Source organism: Cebus imitator, unplaced genomic scaffold, assembly GCF_001604975.1.
Source record: "Cebus imitator isolate Cc_AM_T3 unplaced genomic scaffold, Cebus_imitator-1.0 Scaffold609, whole genome shotgun sequence".
Classification (NCBI taxonomy): domain Eukaryota; kingdom Metazoa; phylum Chordata; class Mammalia; order Primates; family Cebidae; genus Cebus; species Cebus imitator.
The window spans coordinates 602,475-614,218 of record NW_016107924.1 but is presented as its reverse complement, the minus strand read 5'-3'; the positions used below and the strand labels follow the sequence as shown (position 1 = coordinate 614,218).

Here is an 11,744-nt window from a genome sequence, read left to right as displayed (position 1 = left end):
ACGGGGTTTCACCATGTTGACCAGGATGGTCTCGATCTCTTGACCTCGTGATCCACCCGCCTCGGCCTCCCAAAGTGCTGGGATTACAGGCTTGAGCCACCGCGCCCGGCCCCTTAATTATTTTTTAAGCTCTAGTTTTCTAGTTGATTCTTTGGATTTCCAGGCACATAAACATATTATTTTCTCCTTTGTAATATTTATATTATGCAGTTGCTGAGTCTACCATCAGCCTTGTCATTTGGGACAAATCCTCTGTCCATTAAGTCCAGTGGTAAATATGGGGACACCTCATCTCTACAATAATAAAAAAGATAGGTGTGGTGGTACATGCCTGTGGTCTCGGCTACTTGGGAGGTTGAAGTAGGAGGACCTATCTCTACTTGGGCCTGGAAGGTCAAGGCTGTAGTGAGCCATGAACGTACCAATGCCCTCCAGCCCAGGCGACAGGTGAGACCCTGTCTCAAAAAAATAGATAAGTAAATAAAAGTAAAAACAAAAATGAAAATTTTGAATTGAGATAAAAGAAAAGAAATACTATTGCCTAACAGGAAAATAGGGAGAGACATTAGCAAAAAACAAAGAACCTATTTCAAAAGTTGTAAGATGCCTGCCATCCCAGCACTTTGGGAGGGCAAGTCAGGTGGAATCCCCTGAGGTCAGGAGTTCAAGATCAGTCTTGCCAATGTGATGAAACTCCATCTCTACTAAAAATACAAAAATCAGCCGGGAATGGTGGCGAGCGGCTATAGTCCAGCTACTAGGGAAGCTGAGGCCAGAGAATCGCATGAACCAAGAAGGCGGAGGTTGCAGTGAGCCAAGATCTCACCACTGCACTCCAGCCTGGGTGACAAAGTGAGACGAAAAAAAAAGTTACAAGAATTAAGCAAGTTGAATTCTACAGGAAGTATGAACATTTGCTTTACTAAAGAAGAGTGCTTAAGCTACTATGAAATGAAAAGACGGGCCGGGCGCGGTGGCTCACGCCTGTAATCCAAGCACTTTGGAGGCCAAGGCGGGCGAATCACCTGAGGTTGGGAGTTCAAGGCCAGCCTGACCAACATGGTGAAACCCCATCTTAAAAAAAAAAAGGAAATGAAAAGTCATAATTGATAATGGAAAGGAAACAAGCCATGTGAAATGTACTGAACTGAAGCATAAACCAAGGTTTGGATTTAATGTATTAATTTGGAAAACAATATAAATGCCATAAATGCCTGAAGAAGCCAGGCATGGTGGCACTCGCCTTGTAGTCCCAGCTACTCAGGAGGCTGAGGCCGGAGAATCACTTAAACTCAGGAGGCGAAGGTTGTAGTGAGCCAAGATTGTGCCATTGCACTCCGGCCTGGGTAAAAAGAGCAAAACTCCAGCTGGATGTGGTGGCTCACACTTGTAATCCTAGCACTTTGGGAGGCTGAGGTGGGCGGATCACGAGATCAGGAATTTGAGACCAGCCTGGCCTTGGTGAAACCTCGTCTCTACTAAAAATATAAAAACCAGCCGGGCACGATGGCAGGTGCTTATAATCCCAGCTACTCAGGAGGCTGAGGCAGGAGAACTGCTTGAACCCGGAAGCTAGAGATTGCAGTGAGCCAAGATCGAGCCATTCCACTGCAGCCTGGGTGACAGAGCAAGACTCTGTCTCAGGGGAAAAAAAAAAGCAAAACTCCATCTTAAAAAAAAAAAAAAAAACACAAGGTAACAAAATCATTGCAGGAGACGTAGAACTGCATACAATAAAAAGAATCAGGAACGGTTGATGTTGAAACGATTATGGGAAAGAGATGCTTAAACATATCTGGGGTTTGAGGAACCAGAGTATGATGGAGCTCTTGAGAATATAATCAAAGGTGAAGTAGGCCGGGCTCAGTGGCTCACACCTATAATCCTAGCACTTTGGGAGGCTGAGGCGGCTGGATCACTTAAGGTCAGGAGTTAGAAATCAGCCTGACCAACTGGTGAAACCCCATCTCTATTAAAACTACGAAAATTAGGCAGGCATGGTGGTGCACGCCTGTAGTCCTAGGTACTTGGGAGGCTGAGGCATGAGAATTGCTGGAACCTGGGGAGGCAGAGGTTGCCGTGAGTTGAGACCATACTTCTGCACTCCAGCCTCGGTGACAGAGACTCTCAAAAAAAAAAAAAAACAACAAAAAGGTGAATTACATAAGTGCATCATAATCTACTTACTATCTCTTATGGTATGAACCGTGTCCTGAAGAAAAATACGTTAAAGTCCTAGCACCTGGTACCTGTGAATGTGACCTTATATGTATCTATGGCACTTGGTCCTCTACCTCACACAAGGTAAGCATTCGAAAAATGTGTGAAAGGAAGGAATAAATTTCAGGTGAAATGGTGACCAACGCAAGTTGTGACAGAAGTTTTACAGAGCAAAAGCTCTCAACCACTAAGCCATGGAACTGGAATAGAACGTCTAATTATAAAGTACAGGCAATTTCCATAGCAACATTAAGGACCGAGGTTTAGGAGGAATTTTCCTTGTTTTTTATAAAGAAACATAAAATAGAACTAATTCAAGGTAATCCCTATAATAACGATGCCCTTGCTCACATTCTGATGTTTTCTTGAATGTCAGTGGGAGAAGCAGCATTAGAGCAATATTCCAGGAATTGTATCCAACCCTGGAATACCCACGAAAGAGCATTTTATGGGGAAAAACAGATAAGAACTGCTGCTATAAAAAAGAGAAGAAAATTGCTGGGCACAGTGGCTCACGCCTGTAATCCCAGCACTTTGGGAGTCCAAGATGGGTGGATCACGAGGTCAGGAATTCGAGACCAGACTGGCCAAGGTGGTGAAACCCCGTCTCTACTAAAAATACAAAAATTAGCCAGGTGCAGTGGCACGTGCCTGTAATCCCAGCTACTCAGGAGGATGAGGCAGGAGAATCACTTGAACCCGGGAGGCAGAAGTTGCACTGAGCCGAGATCACGCCATTGCACTCCAGCCTGGGTCACAGAGTGAGACTCTAACTCAAAAAAAAAAAAAAAAAAGAAACAAAGGAAAAGAACTGCTGCTATGAAGAAGAGAAGTCACTGGATAATAATAGCAATAGCAATAAAAACAATGGCTAGCAATTATTAAGCACATACTATTTTCCAGGCATGCATTTAAAAATACTAATTTATTTAACCTCATATGAATTATTGCAATAGCTCTGTGATCGGTCTCACTGAATGTACCCACCTCTAAAAATCTATTCTGAACATGGCAGCCAGAATAATCCCTTTACAACATGTCAGACAACGTCATTGCTGAAGACCCTCCCATGGCTCCCACCTGCCCCAGAGGAAAAGACCCAGCATGACCGGGACCTCACTGCCTCTCTAACTTCATCACTAAGCCTCTTCCTGTCACTCTGCAATCCTACCCACGGGCCTCCTTGCCATTCCTTGATCTTGCCAAGAGCACTCCCTTCAGGGTCTGTCTTCCAGCAGCTGCTCCTCTCCTGTAACAGTTTTCCACCCAAATGTATCTGAAGGACTCACTTCCCCACTTTCTTTTGTTCTCTGCTCAAATCAGTAAGGCCTTCCCCGACCACCCCAGCAATGAATATCCAGTGTAGAATTACCATGAACCAAAAACCTTCCTCCACATTTCAATCTTTTGCTAAAAACTACTCAGCTGTAAAATTTTTCTGAATCTTAAAACTTTTAAATAATATGATGCTAAAATTGTTATGAGAAATAGATACCTGTAGCTGTTGAAGATCATCTTCCTGAATGTTCTGGGATAAATTATAAATCTAGAAAACAAAAATCCAGATTGATACTTCTCTGGTTTACTTCAAACAAATCCTAAATAAGCCTAAAGGACTGACAGAAGCTTTGAACAATTAAAGACTTGCATATAAGAACATGAGGTCTGTTCAAACAACAATATGATCTGTCTTTTGGAAAATTATGCACATAAGGTTGAAATCAAAAAATTCTTCCTTTACAGTTTAAAGTATAGTTTTCCTAAATTCTTATTAAAATCTATATTTTCTATATGATGTAATGGATATAAATTTCCATTTTTTGGAACTTTCCTTAGAACACATTATATATAATTATAACCAAAGAGGAAAAATGCTTTGGCTCCTTCTCAAGCTTTTAAGAGCTTAACTGAATCTACAGTTTAAAAATAATATTTACATATCATCATGGAAATTCTGTTAACAGAATAACAAAAACTGTATTTCCTCCCTTTATCTTATTTCCTTTGCAAACTTTTTTCCAAGTCAAGTGATTTTTACCTGAACAGAACTAGTCATAGTGCTTAGAGCAAAGATGGTAGCACAGTCTTTCACAGTTGACTGGCTGTCAAATGCCCCCTGGGTATCCATCAGAACAACTGCAACCTAAAAAAAAAAAAAGGAAAATACAAATAAAAGAGGCTAAAGTAAGAAGGAGGAAAATATAAAGGAGAAATTGAAAAGTATAGTTAATTTTACATGAGCCTTAAGCACTTCCTTGTAGGTTCTGTACAACTATTTAGGTGCTTTGCTTTGACTACAGCACTCTACAAGATGACTCAGAGGCATACAGAGCAATATGAAAGGCGAAAATTGCCCCACCAATTGAAACGGCCAAATGTTGAAAGCAATTAGCTCATTATCCAGCCAGGCATTTACACGTTTTTTGTTGTTGAAAAATAAACTACAAATATTCATTTTGGCCAGATGCAGTGGCTCACATCTATAACACCAACACTTTGAGAGGCCATGTTGGGAGGATCACTTGAGCCCAGGAGTTCAATACCAGCCTGGGCAACATAATGAGAACCTGTCTCGACAAATAATTTAAAAATCAGGTTGGGTACAGTAGCTCATGCCTGTAATTCCCACACTTTGGGAGGGAGGCCAAGTCAGGTGGATCGCTTGAAGCCAGGAGTTCCAGACCAGCCCAGTCAACACGGTGAAATCCTGTCTCTACCAAAAATACAAAAATTAGGCTGGGCACGGTGGCTCAAACCTGTAATCCCAGCACTTCGGGAGGCCGAGGCAGGTGTATCACCCAGGAGGTGGAGGTTGCAGTGAGCTGAGATGGCACCACTGTACTCCAGCCTGGGCAACAGCGCAAGACTCCATCTCAAAAAACAAAAAGCAAACAAACAAACAAAAAAAATTAGCCAGGCATAGTGGCACACACCTGTAATCCCAGCTGCTCCAGAGGCTAAGGCAGGAGGATCACTTGAGCCCTGGAGGCAGAGGCTGCAGTGAGCCAAGATCATGCCACTGCACTCCATGGCAACAGAGCAAGACTCTGTCTCACTTGAGCCCAGGAGGACAAGGCTGCAGTGAGCTGTGATGGCACCACTCACTCCAGCCTAAGCAACAGAGTGAGAACCTGTCAGAAAAAAAAAAAAAAAAGACAGACAAATACAATGAGATACTATTTCAAACCTACTAGGGCTGGCTATAGTAGCCAAAAAGACAAATAATATCAGGTATTGGCAAAAATTTTTGTATTTTGTATTTTTTTTTTCAGAGATGGGGTCTCACTCTGTTGCCCAGGCTGGTCTTGAACTCCTGAGCTTAAGAGATCCATCTGCCTCAGCCTCCCAAAGTGCTAGGGTGCTAGGATTACAGGCATGAGCCACCACGCCTGGCTTTTTTTTTTTTTTTGAGACAAACTCTCACTTTGTTGCCCAGGCTGGAGTGCAGTGGCGCAATTGCAGCTCACTGCAACCTCCACCTCCCAGTTTCAAGCGATTCTCGTGCCTCGGCCTCCCGAGGCTCATGGAGACTCATGGACACTGGAGACTCATGCATTGCTGGTGAAAATACAGGTGGGTATAGCTGTCTTGAGAAACTATTTGGCAGTTTTTTGAAAGGTTAATCATGGAGTTGTCATGTGACCGAGACAGTTCACTCTTAGGTAATCATCCAAAAGAGGTGAAAACGTATGTTTACACAAAAACCTGCACATGAAAGTTCATGGCAGGATTATATTCATAATAGCCAAAAAGTAGAAACAACCCAAATGTTCATTAACTGATTAAGAGATAAATAAAATGAAACAAAATGTGGTGTGTGTGTGTGTGTGTGTGTGTGTGTGTATATACATACACACAATGGAAAGTATTCAGCCATGGAAAGGAGTTAAGTACTGATTACAACATACATGGGCCATGAGAACACGAGGCTAAGTAAGGATGACCAGACATAAAAGATCACATATGATAAGATTTCATTTATATGAAATGTCCAGAAGAGGCGGACAGATCCAGAATGGAAATAGATTAGGAGTTGCCAAGGCTAGGAGAAATGGAAATGGAGAGTGGCTGTTCATGGGTACTAGGTTTCTTTCAGGGGTGATGAAAATGCCATAGAATTTGTGGTGATAACTGGACAGTCTCATGAGTACACTAAAAACCAATGACTTGTATACTTCTAAAGGATGAATTTTAGAGTATATAAATTATATCCCAATTTAAAACAGGCTAATCATGGCATATATTTGCTAACCAGAAAAAATGAGGCTAGACAGGAGAAATACTTTTTAAAGAACAGGGGTCATATGTGTACTGACATAAAGTGCCAGACATTTGGGGAAATGGTATCCGCACGCCATAGAGTGAAACTGTAAACTGCCATAAGCTCTTTCAAGAACAATTTGGCAATAGCTAAAACAGGCACTCAGAAAGGGGAAAGGGGCGCCCTCAGACCCAGCAATCCCACTTCCAGGGGGCTTTCTGATGTTTTTTATTAGTATCCACAGTAAGAAATGTATCTTATATCATGACCAAATACACACATAAAAAGTTGAAACTTAATTTATATGTGTACTACACTCTAATGCTTTCTACTCTGTTTTACTACTTACTTTTTTAAATACTGCTCATGAGCCAATAAATTAATTTTTCTACCCCTAATGGGTCATGGATACAATTTTTAAAACTGTGGCCCAAAGACACACTTGAACACCCCGTTTACTCAAGAAGACATCCATCAGGATGTTCACTGTAGCAAAGATTACCAAAAATAAAGATAAAATTTAAAAATAAGGAAGCAATCTAAATGTCCTCAGTAGGGAAAATGGGTGACAAGGTGGTATATTAATATAATGATTACTACATAACAGTTAAAAAGAGTAGACCCAATCTATATATTCTTAAATGTAATTTTTAATTAAGAAGTAAAAATAAATGAAAATTATCTACTTCTTAAACCAGATTCTTCTAGGCTAATATCTCATTTAGCATAAAAAAGTAAGACAATCATACTAAAGGCTAACTTCTAAAGAAAGGTTAACAATCTGGCGGCTCAGCGCAGTGGATCACACCTGTAATCTCAGCACTTTGTGAGGCCAAGACAGGCAGATCACTTGAGGTCAGGAGTTTGAAATGAGCCTGGCCAATCTGGTGAAACCCTATCTCTACTAAAAATACAAAAATTAGCCAGGTGTAGTGGTGTGCGTCTGTTGTCCCAGCTACTCAGGAGGCTGAAGCAGGAGAATCCCTTGAACCTGGGAGGCAAAGGTTGCAGTGAGCTGAGATCGCACCACTGCACTCCAGCCTAGGCGACAAAGTGAGACTCCCTCTCAAAAAAAAAAAAAATTTATCAATCTGACATTATCCAATATTACATTGACTTTTTAAAGCACTCCTGATCCTGCTGGGGTTTTTTTCTTGTTTTTTTGTTTGTTTGTTTAAAAGAAATAGGGTTTTTACTGTTTCCCTGGCTGGACTTGAACTCCTGGGCTCAGGCAATCCTCCTGCCCAGCCTTCTGAGTAGCAGGAACTACAGGTGCACACCACTACACACAGCTGAACATAGCATGTTTTTTGGGTTTGGGTTTTTTTGCTTGTTTGTTTTTTGAGACAGGGTCTCACTCTGTCGCCTAGGTTGGAGTGTAGTGGCACAATCACAGCTTATTACAGCCTCGTATCACCCAGGCATAGGCAGTCTTTCCATCTCAGCCTCCCAAGTAGCTGGGACTACAAGTGTGCACCACCATGCCCAGCTAATTTTTCTATTTTTGTAGAGACAAAGTTTTGCCATGTTGCCCAGGCTTGAGCATAATGTTTTTTAAAAGAATAGGAAACCCAATGATGTGATACCATTACACATCTATTAGAATGACAAAAATCCAACCGAGCATGGTGGCTCACATGTGTAATCCCAGCACTGTGGAAAGCTGAGAAGGATGGATCCCCTGAGGTTGGGAGTTTGAAACCAGCCGAATCAACATGGAGAAACCCATCTCTACTAAAAATACAAAAACTTAGCCAGCATGGTGGCACATGCTTGTAATCCCAGCTACTCAGGAGGCTGAGACAGAAGAATTGCTTGAACCTGGGAGGTGGAGGTTGCAGATTGCACCATTGTCCCCAGACTGGGCAACAAAAAAAAAAAAAAAAAAAAACAAAAAAAAAAAAAAAAAAAAAAAAAGAATGATAAAAATCCAAAACATTGACAACAACAAATGCTGGCAACAATATGGAGCAAAAAGAACTTTAATTAGTTGCTGATAGGAATGCAAAATGGTACAGCCACTTTGAAAGACAATTTGGCAGTTTCTTGGAAAACTAAACATAATCTTACTATAAAATCCAGCAATCATGCTCCTTAGAGCCAGGCACAGTGGCTCATGCCTGTAATCCCAGCACTTTGGGAGGCCAAGGTGGGTGGATCATGAGATCAGGAGTTCAAGACCAAACTGCCCAAGACAGTGAAACCCTTTCTCTACTAAAAATACAAAAATTAGCCAGGCATGCTGGTAGGTGCCTGTAATCCCAGCTACTCAGGAGGCTGAGGTAGGAGAATTGCTTGAACCTGGAAGGTGGAGGGTGCAGTGAGCCGAGATTGCACCATTGCACTATAGCCTAGGCAACAGAGTGAAACTCCATCTCCAAAAAAAAAAAACTCCTTGGCATATACCCAAAGGAGCTGAAAGCTTATGTCCCAACAAAAGCCAAAACATGAGTATTTACTGGAGCTTTATCCTTAATTGTCAAAATTTGAAAGCAACCAAGATGTTCTTCAACAGGCAAATGGATGAACAAACTGTGGTACATTCATAATGTAGAACACTATTCAGCAATTTTAAAAAATGAACTATCAAGACATGAAAGACTGGGAGGAATCTTAAAATCACATTGCTAAGTGAAAGAGACCAATCTGAAAAGGCTGCATACTGCAGAATTCTAACTATATGACATTCCAGTAAAGGCAAAACTATGGCAACAGTAAAAAAATCAGTGGTTACAGGAGTTTGTGCAGAGGGAAGAGAGGAACAGACAGGTAGATCACAGAGAATGTTTAGGGCAGTTTGACTATTCTGTATGATACAGTAATAGCAGATACATGTCACTATACACTTACCAAATCCAATTCACAATACAATGAGTGAGCCTTAAAGTAAACCATGGACTTTAGCTAATGCCAATATATAAATATTGGTTCAAATATTAATTGTAACAAATGTATCACACTATTACAAGATGTAAATAACGGAGCAAACTGAAGGAGGGTGTGGGAACCAGGCACTTTCCAATTAATTTTTCTGAAAACCTAAAACAAACAAAATAAAGATACTGATTTATTTTAAGGCAAGAAACCCAGATGACAATGAAAAGCATGGAGCTTTACAAAGATTACCAAAAATAATCACTAAAAACAAAGCTTCCTTACTACTAACATACAGATTTCCTAAACTATTAAGAAGAATTAATATACCAAATACCCAAATAGTAAATGTAAAAAACAAAAATGAGTTACTTAGGTCCTACCACTATATAGAGAAGGATCACACAGTCAAAAATAATTATTTATTCTTAAAAACGAATTATGAGGCTGGGCATGGTGGTTCACGCCTGTTAACCCAGCACTTTGGGAGGCTAAGGCAGGCATACTGCCTGAGGTCAGGAGTTCAAGACTAGCCTGGCCAACGCGGTAAGACCCCAACTCTACAAAAAAACAAAAATTAGTGAGATGTGGTGGAGCGCACCTGTAGTCCCAGCAACTCAGGAGACCAAGGCACAAGAATCACTTGAACCTGGGAGGCAGAGGTTACGGTGAGCAGAGATCCCACCACTGCACTCTAGCCTGGGTGACAGAGCAATACCCTGTCTTTAAAAAAATGTCTACCACACATTACAAAAGATAGAAGGCATGAGACCAAAAATTAACCCTGAATTTAAAGTCACAGGGCCTTGGAATGCCAGTGCTAACAGTAACTTCACTGGGTCTTTTTATCACAGCATCTCTAAAATGAAGAGGTTGGACCTTCCACTTCCAGCCAAAATGGAGTAACAGAATTTACCCTCCCACCTGAAACCAAAACATAACAGACAAAATACATGAAACAACGGTTTTCAAGACACTGGACATTAAGTAATGAAGAATATCCCTAAGGGAAGAGAAACGAGGTGAGCTGCAGGATTGCCCCAGCTCGATGGCCGAGCCACAGGGAAGGGGAAGCAAAGCAGAACCAGACAAGCCTGAGTTGAAGAGACAAAGCAGGAGAGTGAGGGAGACCAACGCTACTAGAATTCACAAAGTACCTAGGAGGAAAAAGCTACAGAGAGAAAGAACCCCAGAGATCTGCAGAGGGTTTCCTCTCAAGTGTTCAGCTAAGTATTGATCAGTAAATGTATATAAGGAACCAGCCTGAGGCTGAATAAAGAACTACTGAGAAGACTGAGAGTGAACCGTATCCAGTGCTCACACAGGTTCAGGAAATCATGTCTGTTCCCCCAGCCTGACTGCAAAAACCTCATAATTCAAGGGGAATTGGGAAGAGTCCTCAGAGTCTTGTCTCAGTAGTGAGGAATAACTACCTCTAGGTTAAACCCTCTCTGGTCCCATTTAACAAATCTAAAAAGCAAGAACAGAGGAATTCAAGAGTTTCCAAATTACTTAACTAAATCCCAGAATAACGCTAGATATTTTACAGGAATGCAAAAATAACCAGCAGCCAACAAGAGAAAATCCACAAGTCTATGTCCCATCAAAAATTTGCAGACATACGAGAAGCGAAAAATATAACCCAAATGAGGAGAAAAATAAATCAAAACTGACTCAGAACACAGATGTTAAAATTAACAGAAAACAACTTTTCTTTTTTTAAGACAGAGTCTTACTCTGTCGCCACACTGGAGCGCAGTGGCGCGATCTCAGCTCACTGCAACCTCCACCTCCTGGGTTCAAGCAATTCTCCTTCCTCTGCTTTTTGAGTAGCTGGGATTACAGGTACCCACCACCACACCCAACTAATTTTATTTTTAGTAGAGGCAGGGTTTCACCATGTTAGCCTGGCTGGTCTCAAACTCCTGACCTCAAGTGATCCGCCTGCCTCACCTCCCAAAGTGCTGGAATTTCAGGCATGAGCCACCATGCCTAGCCAAAAACAACTTTAAAACAGTATTCTGTGTAACTATACTACATATATTCAAAAAGTGACATAAAAGACACTAAAAGTGAATGCAGAAACTGAATCATCTAAAAGAAAAAAAAGATTTTAAAAGTCCTAAATTTAACTGCTAGAGATGAAAATTACAATGTCTGAAATGAAAAATATACTGGACAGGATTAATACACTGGCAGGTTATAAAAGATTAGTAAACGTGAATACCTAAAAACTGTCCACAAGAAAACAGAGAAAAATAAGATTTTTTTTTTTTTTTTTGAGACAGGGTCTCGCTCTGTCACCCAGGCTGGGAGTGCAGTGGTGCGATCTCAGCTCACTGCAACCTCTGCCTCCTGAGTTCAAGCAATTCTCCTGCCTCAGCCTCCC

At 41.2% G+C, this 11,744-nt stretch overlaps 1 protein-coding gene across 1 annotated transcript in view; it reads right to left on the bottom strand.

Moving 5' to 3' along the window:
- Positions 1-11,744, bottom strand: part of ATL3 (atlastin GTPase 3) — a 56,963-nt gene that overhangs the window by 23,902 nt on the left and 21,317 nt on the right. The window contains exons 4-5 of the mRNA XM_017516888.2: positions 4,259-4,363; positions 3,716-3,766 (exon numbers count right to left, since the gene is read on the bottom strand). Of these exons, the coding sequence (XP_017372377.1) occupies positions 3,716-3,766; positions 4,259-4,363 (156 nt within the window). The remainder of the gene's footprint in view (positions 1-3,715; positions 3,767-4,258; positions 4,364-11,744) is intronic.